Here is a 16,475-nt window from a genome sequence, read left to right as displayed (position 1 = left end):
GGGCAGCACTTGAATGGAAGACCACGGGTCTGTCCGCGCAGCCCGGGCAGGAACCTGCCTGTTATTGGATCAGCCTGCGCCCGCACTGAGCCCCACTCTGCCCTGTTCTGCTCGGAGCCCACAGGAAGGGCTCCACGGGCTTGTCTGGGATAGCAGCCCAGATCATGTCGTGGAGTAGTGCTTGGTTGTCCTCCGGGTCAGCTGAAAAAACTAGTCCTGTTCCACACACCCACCCTAATTTCCCCAAAGCCACTGTATGTGGATTTATCTAAATTCTTCCTGTACCTAATCGTGTTCCTGGCACCATTACTTGGAACAAGAAGGTTTTTAACTCCCCTGTTACAAAGTTGCACTTTTTTGGGTTCTGAATTTACCCCTTATAACCTTTCAGGGTTGTTTCTTACATTTCTGAGGTCACTTTATCTTACTTGTGGACTACAGGTATATGTCTTTGCAGCCTGAGAAGATGTTTTGTTAGTTTGCCTTCTAAAAGAAGTCTTTCCCTTGCTTCACTCATTTTAGTTGTCCCTTTAGTAGCTTCCTTGAGATGAGATGGCCAGAGCTTAGGTGTTCCGGCTGATGATGATGCATCGTGGGTTTGCAGAGGTTAGGATGACAGAGTAGGGTGCTGTGATTTTTATTGTTGTTTTAGGGGTGGAGCGGATGAAATTTACATGGGGGGACTTGTCTTGTGCTTGATGGTTCATAGTATCCTTCCTGGTGATGTTTATCATCTTGTTGGTTTTTTCTGTAATAGGATTCCACAGCCACTTAGCATTGAGAGCTTAGAGCCGATCACTTTATAAAGAATCATTTAATTTTTCCGTAAAGATATTTGCCTCTCAGAACAGTCATCTACCACTTTTCCACTCCGTCATGTGGCATTTTGAAATCTCCCTAGAGTTGTCATCAGGCTAGCAATTAATTACCTGAAGGAATGATTGTTAGCTGCAAATGGAGACATTTCTGTGCCCTCTTCTTCCACATGATTTATAAAAATGTGAAATAAAGTTGCTCTCTGGGATCTCTCGTTTTTATTTTCTCATCCACAGAAGAGCCCATTTAACTAAGCCATTTCCATATCTGTCACTAAACATTCCTCCAGTACCATGGGGACTCCGTTTTTAAAAATAGTCTTTGCCATTGGAAATGTTAGGAATTTAAATCGTGCTTGCTAATTTCTCTCCCTCTCCTTGTCTGTGTGCTTACCTTCTGAGAGATCTCTGACTAATCCTTGGTGTGTCTATTACAGGGGGAATTGACACGCACTGCAATTTAGAACTACTTGTAATTGTGGCTCAACTTTTATTTGCTTATCGTTGATTGTCTCTCACTTGTAGAGTTGTCTCTCTATATAACGTTTGTTAACTGAAATGAAGAGCTTTACGAGGCAAAAATGAAATTTTAAAAACAAAAGAGGCTTTATTAAAAGGGTTGCAAACTGAGGAAGTACACCCTGACCCACAAGTTGATAGGTGACCCCCCACTTGGGTCTTGGGGTGGCTGGTTTTTTAAAGGCAGAAGGTGCAGAGTTTGCAAGGGTAAGGCTGAGTCCAATTCTGATTGGTCGCCCCTTCCAGCCACACTTTCTCTTGGGCCCAGGGCTTTCTAAATGTCCTAACTGCAGGGGAAGACTACTGTGTTGTTCTCTGGCCATCTCGTGACAGTCAAGGTTAAAATGTACTTTTTTATTTCTGCCCATAGCTAGGCCTTGAGGTGGTCATGGTAACCGTCATGTCAGCTCTGGCCTTGTTTTTATCTCTTTGTCATTTTCCTCCTCTTGATCATAGGTTTGCCAGGGTGACACGTTTGATCAATTCGGGGAGTATTCAGGTCCCTCGATACCCAAGTGCCCCCTCGGCTGCTTGGGTTCCATGGGCTGAACGCAGGTGGCGACCCCAGCCAGCATCATGGGAGTTGCCAGAGGCAGGGTAGCATCCAGACACTGCTTAAAACGAGCAAAAATAAATTTAAAGAGGAGCCAAATGCTGAGTCCTAGGATCATAAGAATCATAACAACTTGGAGGCCTGATCGTAAGACAAGCCTATTCCCTCGGGAAGCCAACTGTAAAGATCTCCTAACATTCCCATCCGTTCCAGGGGTCTGGTTCAGCTGTTTCCAGTATTTTAATGTTCCTTCTAAGTGTTTCTAGATCCTGGGTAACTTGGCCTGAGGCTTTTACGTAAAAGTGACAGCAGTCTTCTCCTAACAGGGCACAAATCCTACCTGCTTCAGCTATGCGTGTGTCAAGGGCTCTGCGGTTCTGGAGGGCTGCCTCAGCTAGAGAGTCCGTCATTGCTTGTCGATGGGCTATAGCAGAGCTGGTGGCCTTCCAAGATTGCTGAACCAAAATAGAAATATTTCTTGTTGATTTTTCCCATTCTGGGATGCCTTTGAACCAAAAGAGTACCTTGCAGAGGGTGTATCCTAGGCTGCTTCTATCTATGATTGGGTTAGATGTGGACAAGATTTCCAAATTTAAGGTCTTTCTTTCTCTTGTTACGTCGCTATTTAGTTAGGGCCGTGGAGAGAAAAGATCCCAAATTAGGGATGCAGGCTGAGGGTCCAAGGGAGGTGAAGTTGTATGCTTTGGGGAGCAGTGAGATGACAGTTCCCCCTCCATCTCTTTGGAAGAACTGTGTAAATGTTAGTGCCACATAGAAAGAACGAACCTGATCCCCGTAGAGATATGGCTGTGGTCAATCCTTGGGCCCAAACCTTTGTGTGAGTAGTATTAATTTGGACAGAAGCAAGAAGAATAGTGGGGTCCTAAGGTTGCCATGGGTCAATTATCCAGAAAGGTTTTTAGGTGGGCATATATAGAAGGGTGAGAAGGTTTGGGGAATGTAACATGGTGGTGGAGTTGTAATATATAGGAGACTTTGGTTGAATTGACCATCAGCCAGGGGATTCCTGAGTGTTGGTATAGTCCCCAGCTTCCATTATTATTTGCAGCTGTAAAGGTTAATAGCTCAGGCATCCAGGAGCATTCATTAACGTTTCTCCAAAGAAGGGTAACAATTGAATCCAATTCAGTGACTTCATAGTTGGTCTGATTGTTTACAGGAATAAAGATACGTTCTGTGGCGTTGTGTTCAATGGTGTTATTACAAAGCAAGGTATGGTTGAGAAAACCCAGGAGTAGCCCACAGCCATATACATTGCAAAGGCATAATGAAGCTTTATAAGGTAAAGTATGTTCTTGGCCTAAAACCTCAGGGTGGGAAGCAGCAGGGTCAGCCAGATTCCAATTGGCATATCTGTCTTCCATTCGTGGCCTTGGTCCCTAACCACTGTCATGTGTGATTGTATAAGCTGCATAATCAAACCCAGTATATTTGCCAGAGACCTTAAGCAAGGTGGAGAGCAACAAGGGTACCATTTTGGGGTCTTCTAGGGAATGATTTCGATGTATACAGATCCAGCAGGAGGAGAGATTAATCTTGAAAGCAATGTTCTATATAGTAGGAAGGTAAGGATGGATGAAAGACAAGTGTGGTGGGGGAGAGATGGGGGTTAGAGAGGGAGTCAGAAGTCTAGAGCAAATGCAGGTGAAAAGGGTAATCAAGAATGCCACTTTAAGGGAGGCCATCATTAAGGAATTCGAACCAAGGAAGATACCAGAGGTCCTGAACGATCTTGGGGAGCTCTTGTTCTAGTAAAGACAGATCCTGCTGTAGCCTGTCTACAGTATCAGGATTGTTTCTAAAGTAATCTTGAATGACTAAGAGCAACAGTAAGACAAATAGCATCATCAAGCCGACCTTGGAAAACAGTGAAGAAAGGTAGTACCAGGAGGGCACAAGAAGATGAGAACAACAGCTGGAATGAAAAGCAATAGGAAGAGCGGTATGAACAGATGAAGCTGTTTTTTTGTATGGGGTCATGAGGATTGGGGGTTATAGGCCTGGTCCAGAATCTTGGGTAAGCTGTCTCCTTCAGATGTCGTCTGCTTCTGCTCCAATGGCAGGTCTGTGGCAGGGGTCTTGGCATGGGAGAGTCAGAGCCAGGTGTCGGATAAGGGGGTTGATTCTCACTGGAGTGGGGGTCCTGGCACCTTTTTAAAATGAGAAACGTGGATCCATGGGTCACTACCTTCTAATTTGGGAGCACATGGATTAGTCAGCAGTACCTGGTAGGGCCCCTTCCATTGGGGCTGTAATGAGTCCTTAAGCTGATGTCTTTTCCAGTAGATCAAGTCTCCTGGTTCATTTGGGTTTTCTAGATCTTCATCTCCTGGGAGCTCACCATAAAGAGAATCTTTGACTAATCTAGCTCTTTCAGTAATATTTTGTATTAGGTTCTTGCAATAATGTTGTATCTCCCCTTTCAGGAGGGAGGGTGAATACAGGCTCTCAATCAGTCTCATAGGTCCTCCTGTGATAATTTCAAAAGGGGACAAATGATATTTTCCTTTGGGAGTAATCTGAGGTTAAGAAGAACCAGAGGCGAGGCCTGAGGCCAGGCGAGACCAAAGGTGGTCATGAGTTTAGCCATTTGGGCTTTGATGATGCTGTTGGTCCTTTCAACTAACCCGGAAGACTGGGGATGATCGGCACAATGGAAATGTTGGTAGATGGGCCAGATCGTACATATTTCTTTAACAATGAGTCCCGTGAAATAGGTTCCCCGATCACTATGTAATTCTTTGAGGAGCCCCCGCCTGGGAATAATTTTTTCCAATAAAATTTTTGCTCCCACCTCTGCTGTTGCCTGACAGCAAGGAAATGCCTCGGTCCAATGTGAGAACATGCAAATCATAGCGAGTATATGTTTGTACCCCATAAAAGGGAGGAGTTAGACGAAGTCCAGTTGCCAGATTTCAAAAGAGCGTTAAGGTAAGGGAAAATGGCCTGTTGCTGTGTGTAGGCATTTTCCTGGATTATACTGCGGACATACAGTGCACTTCTGATGTATCTTATGGTCTGTTGTAGGGGAGGTTTCCAAAAATAATGTCTGGCCCAAGAGACCATTTTGCCAGTATTCTGATGTGTTAGACTGTGCATATAGTGCAGAGTGGTCTCTGCATGCTTTGCAGGAGCACTGGTTTAGAATTAGGGCCCACCAAAATAGATTTACCCCTAGGGTCCATCTGGTAGCCTTGCCTGATCCATTTCCCCCTTTCTTTAGATGACATGGCCCGTTGTGCTTCACGTATAGCGTCCAAAGAAGTAAGTTCTCCTTTTTCTGTTAGGTGAGCATAAAGAACTGGGGAGGACTGTGAGGATGCCACCAGTTTGGCTGCCATGTCGGCAAGGTAATTGACTTTGCCTTCTAAGGTAGAGGTGGTTTGGTAGGTTGGGGTTTTAACAATTGCTAAAGCCTTAGGCAAGAGGGTAGAGTCAATAAGGTCAAGAATATATATGCTTGTTTTTGGTGGGTTGGCCAAATAGAGGTTAGGAAACCACGTTGTTTCCAAAGCATACCAAAGTCGTGGGCTACCCCACAGGCATACCTGCTATCTGTATACACAGTTAGGGTTTTACCCAAGGCTGGGATGCAAGCCTGAGTGAGGCCATGCAGTTCTGCCTGTTGAGCCGAGTGGACCTGGGGTAACGGTCCGGACTTGATAATTTCCTCCAGGAAGACCACAGCATAGCCTCTGTGGAGTGTCCTGTCTGGTCCTCAGAGGTAAGAGCTGTCCATGAACCAGAGGTAGTCAGGGTTTTTGAGAGGGGTCTCCTGTAAGTCTGGTCAGGCAGTTAGGAGTAAGGCAGTGACAACAATGTGGTCATGGTTTTCTGTTTCCCCCTCTGGAAGGGGCATAAGAGTGGCCGGATTCAGAGGGCCACCTCGAGCTAATGAAATGTGACAGGAAGAAAGGACCTCCCCGTTCAAAGGTGGCTGGCTGGCTAGCAGAGAGATGGTGGGTGTGATGAGAATCCAGAAGTGTTTTGACCACACGTGGGATGAAGACTGTTAAGGAGGAGTCAAGAACGCTTTTTCAGTTGCAGAGAGAAAGGCTGAAGAGGCAGCTAGTGCTCGAAGACAGGACAGTAGACCTCTTGCAACTGAGTCAAGCTGAGAGCTGTAATAACTGATAGATCATTTCTGTCCTCCATGTTGTTAGACTAGCACCCCCAAGGCATTTCCTTGTGTCTCATGGACAAAAAAGAAAAAGGGAAGATGATAATTGGGATGACCAAGAGTTGAGGGTGAGATCACCTGTTGTTTGAGACTGTCAGAGGCGTGCTGTGCCTCTGGGGTCCAAGGCAAAGGTTCAGCAGTTTCCTTTGTTAAGAGTGAGTAAAGGGGTTGAGTGATCAATGAGAAATTAGGGATCCAAGTCCTGCAATAGCCTATTAGACCTAAGAAGCTGCATAGCTGGCGTTTGGTGGTGGGGACGGGAAAATGAGATATCCCTTGGATACGGGCTGGGTCTATCTGAAGTCCATCTGGGGTTAGCTTGTGCCTCAAGAGTTTGACCGTGGGGGAACAAAGTTGTAGCTTGTCTTTGGAGACTTTATGTCCCTTTTCTGCCAGCTGATGTAAGAGGTATAGGGTGTCAGAAACAAAGAGGATTGAGTTAAAGCAAAGTACAAGATCATCTATATATTGAAGGACAGTAGAGCTTCCGGCGAAGACAGGGATTGGAGACCCAAATGTAAGACCTGAGAAAAATAAGTGGGGCTCTTTGTATACCCCTGAGGAAGGACAGTCCAGGTATATTAGCACTTGTCCCATGTAAAGGCAAACAGATATTGGCTTTCTTTAGCTACTGGAATGCTGAAAAATGCACTGCCGAGATCAATAGCCTAAAAGAACAGGGTATCAGAGGAAATAGGAGGGGGCAAGGTGTGGGGATCAGGGGCTACTGGACGTGGTGTTACAGTGTTGTTAATAGCACATAGGTCTTGGGCAAAACACCATCCTCTACCATTTGGTTTTTTAACAGGTAGGATTGGTGCATTACAGGGACTAGCAGTGGGTACAATGAGCCCTCTTTCTGTGAAATCCTGAACAATAGGCCTCATTCCTCAGCTGGCAGCGGGACTTAAAGGAATATTGCTTGATGTTTGGGAGAGGCTTGGAGGGATCTGCGCTTATGGTTATAGGAGCAGCAGAGATTATACGGCCTACATCAGTGGAAGAGGAAGCCCAAAGTTGACTGGGAAGGCTGGACAAATCAGTGAGACTATTGGTAGAAGGTGCAGTCAGGGAACAAACAGGGATGAGCCGCGAGGACATAGAAGGTTTGTCTGAGAGTGGGGAGGATGGGATGTCCAAGAGTAGTTCCCATTTACACTTAAAAGAGATATGGGCTTGAGTGGCCTGAAGGAAGTCACACCCTAGGAGCTGAGCCGGGGAAGAAGGGACTGACAAGAAAGGGTGGCACCCTTGAAGAGGGCCTAACTGGAAACAGAGGGGTTGAGACATAGGCACTGTGAGCACCTGATTTGATACCCCACCCATGTTAAATGTCTGTACTCTGGGGAAGGGGCCTAGAAAACTGGTTGGGGTTGAGGACAGAGTAAGTGGCTCCAGTCTCAATTAGAGCCATCAATGGCTGTCCTTCTATAGTCAAATGGCTGTCCTGCTCTTAGGAGGGGATCGACCCCTTGTTGTTTCCCAGAGCAGCACTACTCTAGGTGGAGACAATGGGTCTTTTGGGTGGGTGGCCTTTGGGACTGTGGATTATTCTGAAGCCATTTTTATAGATATATTCTGAAGCCATTTTTTTGTATTCAAAACAACCCTTTTTGAAGTGTCCTGGCTTCTTACAAAAGTACCAAGTCTTATCTGAAGGGGGGCCTAGAGACCTGGTTCAGCTGAGACGATTGCAAGGCCATCAATTTGGCCACTTTTTCCTGGCATGCCAAGAGCCTGGTGGCTCGATGTTCTTTGTCCTTCTCTAAAGTTTTGGCTGGACGATTTGCCGTGGCTGCCAGGGTATTGGAGTTCCTGGCTGCCCAATCAGGGTCATGCCGTTTGACTAGGCTTGAAACTGGATTGGCTAGTCCATCCAAAAACATGGAATTAAGTAATTTACTAATTTCTGCACACAATTTTTGTATGCCTGACTTCTGAGAGAAGATTTTCTCAAAGTGATCATAAAATTTAAGGACTGATTCATCCCTTTTCTGTGTGTATCTTTGAATTGGTTTCCAATTTGTCTGAGGAGGCCACAGTTGTTATTAAATAGGCAGCAATTTTATTTGCCTTTTCAAAAGCCTCATTATAAGGAAGCCCAGGCTCTGTGGAGGATCCTCCCAGTGGCCTTCGTTGTCCATTCCTGGGCCTGAATGGGTCCTACCAGCATGCGGATCAAGTGGTAAGGGTTTGGAGTCAGGGCTGTAGACACCAACGGTCGGAGTAAGGTGCCTCTGAAATTCTTGGGAGTTTTCCTTCGGGTTTGGGAACTCCTTACATGAACTCAAAAGTTCCATTTTTGACCAGGGGTTAAAGTTTAGAACCCAGTTTTCAGGAGCCAGTCCATGAATTTCTACTCTGAAGGGAGTTATCAGAGAAGCGGGTGCAGAAAGCGTGGAAGGCTTAGTCAGGGAGAACGGCGGCAGAATTTCGGGGGAGGAGAAAAAAGGAAGTTCTGACAGGGTAAAGTGGTGGGGGGCAAGAGGTGGTGGTGGGAGAAGAGGTAGGAGAAGAAGTGGGGGGAGGAGAAGAAATGGGAGGGCTTTTAGATTCTCTGATTCTGTCCAGTCGCTGGAATTTGAAGCTTCTACTAGATTTAAGTCTTTCTTCTACTTTAGAATGCTTTTCTTTTAGGGAAGCAATAACAGATCCATTTCCCCTTTTGGAAGCTTGTAGGTACCAATTAAAAAAGGCTTCCCATTGCTTTTGAGAGGAGCGATATCCTCTTTTTTCCAATTGAGCTCACGAATAAACCAATTTGGAAATATCAAAGGAGCCCCATTGTGGCCAATGTAATCTTAGATCATCTCTACTGATTGGACCCAGATAATAAGGAACGTGCAAGTATTTGGTCCATAATTTTTGTACATAAAAGCCACAGGAGTGGTGGCAGGCAGCTGGCCATTCGCTGCTTCCTTAGAACAATCTTTAGAATAAAAGGCACCCATCCTGAAGGTAGAAACCCCCTGTATTGGAGAAACGTCCCTGTAAAGCAGCTGCAGCTGAACCTTGTGAGGGCTTCCCCTCCTTAAGGAGTCTCTAGCCCTCTACCAAAGCATGGGAGGTCGAGGATGCGAAAGGGCCTACCTTGATCGTCCCTCTGAGGCCATTGGAGATGCAGAGGAGCAGTCAAGGGGCTCTGGGTTGTGCCGGCATGCAGTGTCCACTTGTCCCCCAGGAGGAGATCAGACAGCTGCTTCACGTCCCATCCTCGTCAACCAGAGATGTTAACCGAAATGAACAGCTTTACAAGGCAAAAATGGGATTTTAAAGACAAAAGAGGCCTTATTAAAAAGGGTTGCAAACCCTGGGAATTACACCCTAACCCACAAGTTGATAGGTGACCACCCCCTCCGGTCTTGGGGTGGCCGGTCTTTTAAAGGCAGAAGGTGCAGAGTTTGCAAGGTTAAGGCTGAGTCCAGTTCTGATTGGTCGCCCCTTCCAGCCACACTTTCTCTTGGGCCCAGGGCTTTCTAAATGTCCTAACTGCAGGGGAAGACTACTGTGTTGTTCTCTGGCCATCTCGTGACAGTCAAGGTTAAAATGTACTTTTTTATTTCTGCCCATAGCTAGGCCTTGAGGTGGTCATGGTAACCGTCATGTCAGCTCTGCCCTTGTTCTTCTCTCTTTCTTTATCACATTCAGGAGGGTGGTGAGAAAATGGCTGTGCTTCACATGCAGTCTGTATTTTCAGGGCTTGTCATCCAGCAGCATAGAGCCCCAGTAGTGCCCCCAAATTGCAGCAGTCAGCCCACTTTTTAACATTAACTATGCTGCTTATAATGCTTGCACAGAACAGATTTCCTAAACCTCAAATGAACATTTGATTTTGCAAGTTATTTTGAAACTTAAATGATGGAGATGTTTGCGTTGGAAAGGCATTAGAGAAGTAGTAAAGGAATTTACTACTCAAGGGTAGATAAAATAACAGAAATGCTAGTTCTGGCTGTATTTCCCCTGCCTACCGCCCCCACCTTCCTGAAGCTGGTACGACAACAAGTTACTGCCCTGCCTAGAGCACAGTGCGGGTGCCTGGGTAAAGACCACCAAGAGCCCTCGGCTGGTTTGTCAGGAAGCTCAACCAAGCAGGATTTCCCCAGGCCAGCTTTGGGGGGCCTGGAAAGTTGGTTTTACAGAAACTTTCTTTACTATTCTCTATAAATCAATTTTTGCCTGTTGGAATCTAAACTACTTTAGAGTAATTAATCTGCTGAAAGGCACTTTGAGGAAATAAGAGTGCCAAAGGAAATTTTGTGCTATATTGAGTTGATCTACCCACAGACATGACCAAGCCTTTTTACTTTGAGGATTGATTTGTCTACCTTTTGGATTTCTTCAATTTCTTTTAAAATATTACCTCCGAATATGTCTTTGAAACTAGTGGTACAGGATGTTTGTCTCTGAGCAAAATTTCCAAAAGTTATGGTTAAAAAAGTCCCGCCCCCCTTATTTCAATCCCTTTTCTGCAACTAAGCATCTCTCCTCTTGTTTGTTCCTAGGATGGTCCAGATTCTGCCACAGGAAACCGGACAAAGCAGGAGAGTGCGTGGCTGTTCAGGCTGTGGTACAGCTTTGACCACAAGTATCCTTTTAAAGTGGCTTCCCTGTGTTCGTGAAACATTGATGATGATGTTGAGCTGTCAGTGAATGACTTCTAATGAGTAAGGAAAGATGTGTGCTTGCTACAGATGTATTCAGTCGTCTCTTGGGACACATGCAATGATCATTCACACACAGGTAGTCCTGGTGAGCATCTCTCTGGCTAAGATGAGTGTTTGCACATCATTATGGTAGCCAGCCCACAGCCTGGTAGACTCATGTGGCTCTTCAGAGCTTTGTATCCAAGGGAAATATGCCTGTGTAGGTGAATTAGTTAAAATTACACGATGAACCATGCTGTGGTCAGGAAGGAAAGTGGGGCTTGGGCAGTTAACTCATGTGGGGAAGATAATTCCTAGTGGCTGAACCAAATCTAGCCAAGTCTCATCCAGGCCTTAACCAGGCCACATGCAGCGTGGACTCTGTTCTAGTAGATTCATTTGGTTCCAGGTGAAAATTAAAAACCAAAAAGTTAAATTTTCATGGTTTCTTAAGTGGACATAGTGATGAAGTGGGCAGGTAGCTTATATAGGGTCTTTGGAGACTTTGAAAATGTTTTTAAAATTTTCTATTGAAGTATAAGGTATGTATAGAAAAATACACAAATGGTAAGTGCTCAGTGAATTACCACAAAATAAATACACTTATATAACACCAAACAGATCAAGAAACACAAAATTACCAGTTCCCCTTGTGCCACAACCCAATTACTACTCCTTTCTCCTCCCCAAATGTAACCGTTCTCCTGACTTCTAGCAACACTTAATAGTTTTACCTGTTTTTGAACTTTGTATAAATGGGATTGTAGAGTATATATATTTCAGTGTCTGGTTTATCTGGCTTGACATCATTTGTGTGAGTCATCCGTGTTGTCACATGTAGCTCTAGTTCATCTATTTTCATTGCTGTGTAGTGTTTCATTGTATGAATATACCATAATTTATTTATCATTCTGTTGTTTATGAACACATAGATTGTTTCTAATTTGGAGCTACTATGAAAGATACTGCTAATGAACATTCTTGTACATATCTTTTGGTGCATGTTTATATATTTTTTTCTTGGGAATATACCCAGGAGTGAAATTGCTGGGTCATAGGACATGCGTAGGTTCAACTTTAGAGATAGTGCCAAACACCTTTACAAAATGGTAGTACCACTTTACACACTCATCTCTAGTGTATGAGAGTTCCAGTTGCTCCACATCCTCACTGACTGTTGGTGTTGTCAGTCTTGGTAATTTTAGCAATTTTAGTGGGTTGGTAGTGGCATTTCATTGTGGTTTTCATTTGAATTTATCTGACTAGTAAGATTGAACTCTTTTTCCATGTATTTACTGGCCGTTTGGTATGTTCCTTTATGATGCGCCTGTTCAAGTCTCTTGCTTATATTTCTATTGGGTTGTCTGCCTTTTCTTACCAGTTTATAAGCATTCCTTATGTAATCTAGATATGAATATTTTGCTAGTTATATGTGATAAAAATATCTTCTCTATTGTGACATGCTTTTTCACTTTTAAATAGAATCTTTTGATGAACAAAAGGACTTAATGCAATATATTGATCTTTTCTGTTCTCGTTAGTATTTTTTGTGTCCTGTTATGGAAATCTTTGTCTACCCCAAAGTCATGAAGGCAATTTCCTATGTTATCTTCTAGAAGCTTTATTGTTTATTTTCTGTGCATCTTTTTTTTTTTTTTTTACTGAGTGACAGACATGGACAATGAAAAAGAGATAATTTGAAATGTTCTAGATGAGGTTACGATCCTTCAAAGTTGATTTACCTTACATCTGGTCAGTTGATATGCTAGGGGCATTAGCAATTCCAGGTCACTTAAATCCAATCAGGAATAAAGGTGATTTGAAGCTGGGCTTCAGTTCCTTTGAGGGTTAGTCTGTTTTCTATCTGCCCTTTTTTCTAGAATTCCAACCTAGAGCCTAGGGTGTTTGCATAGTCTTCCTCAGAAGTCCCTTGGCTCCAGATTTTGTCACATTCACTCTATCTTTGTGAGTCTGCTAGTTGCTCTGCTCAGCTTCTCAGGTGCCTTTAGGGAAAACATGGTTTCACCAAGCGCCAGGCTCACCTCTTGGGTTTCCTCCTCCAGATTCTGGCCCTCTTCACTGCTATGGTAGCTTTCTGATGCTATTAAGCAGAAGATTCTGTTGTGTTTTATCTTGTTTTATTTTGCCCAGTTCTTCTAATTCTTCTCAGTGGAAAGGATGGTTCAAATTACCTTATTTGCTATTAACTGAAATAGAACCCCCAGGGATTTTTTTAAGCCATAAGAACTTTGTCTGCATTGTAATTCAAAATGCAGGTGACTCATTGGGCTTGGAAAGGATGCAGAGAAAATTGGACAGAGTTCACAGGAGAGTGACAAAATGCTAAAGCAATAAGAAATGGATTCTTATCAGCATTCAGCACTCCACTTTCAACAATGGATAGATCATCTAGACAGAAAATCAATGAGGAAACATTGGACTTGACCTACATTTTAGACCAAATGGACTCAACAGACATATACAGAACATTCCATCCAACAGCAGCAGAATATACATTCTTCTCAAGTGCGGATGGAACATTCTCTGGGATAGGTCATATGTTAGGTCACAAAACAAGTGTTAGCAAATTTAAGAAGATTGAAATCATATCAAGTATCTTTTCTGACCACAGTGGTGTGAAACTAGAAATCAATAACAGGAGGAAAACTGGAAAGGTCACAAATATGTGTACCTTAAACAACACACTCCTGAACAACCAGTGGGTCAACGAAGAAATGAGAAGGGAAATCAAAAAATATCTTGAGAAAAAGGAAAATGGAAACACAACATAACAAAACTTCTGGGATATAGCAAAAGCAGTTCTAAGAGGGAAGTTTATAGTGATAAATGCCTACGTTAAGAAAAAAGAAAGATCTCAAATATACAACCTAACTTTACACCTCAAGAAACTAGAAAAAGAAGAAAAAACTAAGCCCAAAGTTAGCAGAAGAAGGGAAATAACAAAGGTCAGAGCAGAAATAAATAAAATAGAAACTAGAAAAACAATAGAAAAGACCAAAAAAACTAAGAGTTGGTGTTTTGAAAAGATAAACAAAATTGACAAACCTTAAGTTGGACTAAGAAAAAAGAGAAAAGACTCAAAATCAGAAATAAAAGAGGAGACATTACAACTGATACTGTGGAAATACAAGCGGTCATAAGAGACTGCTATGAAGAATTATAAACCAAAAATTGGATAACCTAGAAGAAATGGATAAATCCTAGAAACATACAACTTACGAAGACTGAATCATGAAGACACAGAAAATCTGAACAGACCAGTAACAAGTAAGGAGATTGAATCAATAATCAAAAACCTCCCAACAAAGAAAAGCCTGGGACCAGACGGCTTCACTGGTGAATTCTACCAAACATTTAAAGAAGAATTAATACGTCCTCAAACTCTTCCAAAAATTGTAGAGGAGGAAACACTCCCAAACTAATTTTACAAGGCCAGTATTGCTCTGATATCAAAGCCCAAAAGGACACTACAAGAAAATTACAGGCCAGTATCCCTAATGAACATAGCTGTCAAAATCCTCAACAAAATACTAACAAAGTGAATTCAACAGCACATTAAAAGAATTGTACACCATTATCAAGTGGGATTTATCCCTGGGATGCAAGGATGGTCCAACATAAGCAAATCAATAAATGTGATTCACCACATTAACAAAATGAAAAATAAAAATCATATGATCATCTCAATAGATGCAGAAGAAGCATTTGACAAAATTCAACATCCTTTCATGATAAAAACTCTCAACAAATTAGGTATAGATGGAATGTACCTCAACATAGTAAAGGCCATATATGACAAGCCCAAAGCTAACATCATACTCAGTGGTGAAAAGCTGAAAGCTTTTCCTCTCAGATCTAGAACAAGGTAAGGATGCCCACTCTTGCCACTTCTATTTAACACAATACTGGAAGTCCTAGCCAGAGCAGTTAGGCAAGAAAAAGTAAAAGGCATCCAAATCAGAAAGGAAGAAGTTAAAATTGTCTCTTCAGATGATATGATCTTACATATAGAAAACCTTAAAGACGTCACCAAAAAAACTGTTTAAAACTAGTAAATGAATTCAGTAAAGTTGCAGGATATAAAATCAACATATGAAAATTAGTTACATTTCTATACATTAACAATGAACTATCCAAAAAAGAAATTAAGAAAACAATCCCATTACGATAGTATCAAAAACAATAAAAATACTTAGGAATAGATATCTGTACAACAAATATCTGTACACTGAAAACTAAAAAACATTGATGAAAGAATTGAAATAAATGGAAAGATATCTGGTTCATGGATTGAAAGAATTAATATGGTTAAAATGTCCATACCACCCAAAGCAATCTACAGATTCAATGCAATCTCCATAAAAATTCTAATTACATTTTTCACATGAAAAGAAAAAACAATCTTAAAATTCATATGGAACCACCAAAGATCCTGAATAGCTAAAGCAATCTTGAGGAAAAAGAACAAAGCTGGAGACATCACATTTCCTGATTTCAAATTATATTACAAAGGTATATTGTATTCCATACAAATGGTATGGTATTGGCATAAAAACAGACACACAGACCAATGCAACAGGATAAGGAGCCCAGAAATAAACCCTCACATATAGGGTCAGCTAATCTTCGACCAAAGTGCTAAGAATATACAATGGGTAACAGACAGTCTCTTTAATAAATAGTGTTGAGAAAACTAGATATCCGCACACAAAAGAATGAAACCAGACACCTACCTTACATCACTCACAGAAATCAACTCAAAATGGATTAAAGCCTAAAATGTAAGACCTGAAACCATAAAACCCCTAGAAGAAAACATAGGGGAAAGGTCCTTGACATTGGTCTTGGCAGTGATTTTTTGGACTTGACACCAAATGCACAGGCAACAAAAGCAAAAGTAAACAAGTGGAACTACATCAAACTAAAAAATTTCTGCACAGCAGAGGAAACCATCAACAAAATGAAAAGGCAGCCTGTGGAATGGGAGAAAATATTTGGAAACCGCATCTCTGATAAGGGGCTAATATCCAAAATATATAAAGAACTCAGAATTTAATAGCAAAAATCCAAATAACCTCATTAAAAATGAGCAAAAGACCTGAATAGACATTTTTTCCAAAGAAGACATGCACGTGGCCAACAGGTATGGAAAGATGCTCAACATCACTAATCATCAGGGAAATGCAAGTCAAAACCACAATAAGATATCACCTCACACCTATTAGGATGGCTGTTGTCAAAAAGCCAAAAGGTTACAAGTCTTGGGAGGATGTAGAAAAAAGGGAACGCTGTGCACTGTTGGTGGGAATGTAATCTGGTACAACCACTGTGGAAAGCGGTATGGAGAGTTCCTCAGAAAATTAAAAATAGAATTACCATATGATCCAGCAGTTCCACTTCTGGGTATATATCCAGAGGAAATAGTATCAGTATCTCGATGAGATATTTGCACTCCCATGTTTATAGCAGCATTATTCACAGTAGTCAAGACATGGAAAAAAGCTAAGTGTCAGTCAATGCATGAATGGATAAAGAAAATGGGTATGTATACAATGGAATATTATTCAGTCTTAAAAGCAAAGAAAATTCTGCCGTTTGAGACAACATGGATGAACCTGGAGGACATTATGCTGTGAGATAAGCCAAGCACAGAAAGACAAATACTGCATGATCTCACTTATATTTAGAATCTATAAAAGTTGAACTCTTGGTAACAGAGAGTA

The 16,475-nt window shown here is 42.3% G+C and overlaps 1 protein-coding gene and 1 long non-coding RNA gene across 4 annotated transcripts in view; one reads left to right on the top strand and one right to left on the bottom strand.

The window, feature by feature from the left end:
- Positions 1 to 16,475, top strand: part of SLC9A7 (solute carrier family 9 member A7) — a 155,863-nt gene that overhangs the window by 122,980 nt on the left and 16,408 nt on the right. For both annotated transcript variants that reach the window (XM_023634158.2, XM_023634157.2), the window contains one exon: positions 10,591 to 10,673. In XM_023634158.2, coding sequence (XP_023489926.1) covers positions 10,591 to 10,673 — 83 coding nt within the window. The remainder of the gene's footprint in view (positions 1 to 10,590; positions 10,674 to 16,475) is intronic.
- Positions 1 to 16,475, bottom strand: part of LOC111771615 (uncharacterized) — a 28,260-nt gene that overhangs the window by 7,144 nt on the left and 4,641 nt on the right. Inside the window, exons 2-3 of one of the 2 annotated variants that reach the window (XR_011435080.1) lie at positions 9,179 to 9,335; positions 2,228 to 2,342 (exon numbers count right to left, since the gene is read on the bottom strand). This is a non-coding gene — a long non-coding RNA (uncharacterized lncRNA). Of the gene's footprint in view, positions 1 to 2,227; positions 2,343 to 9,178; positions 9,608 to 16,475 lie in introns of those variants that run through there. The other variant, XR_002805526.2, reaches the window with a different exon arrangement.

Source organism: Equus caballus, chromosome X (assembly GCF_041296265.1).
Source record: "Equus caballus isolate H_3958 breed thoroughbred chromosome X, TB-T2T, whole genome shotgun sequence".
In the NCBI taxonomy this organism is placed as follows: domain Eukaryota; kingdom Metazoa; phylum Chordata; class Mammalia; order Perissodactyla; family Equidae; genus Equus; species Equus caballus.
Note: the sequence above shows the minus strand (reverse complement) of the source record. Positions and strands in the feature narration are given on the sequence as shown.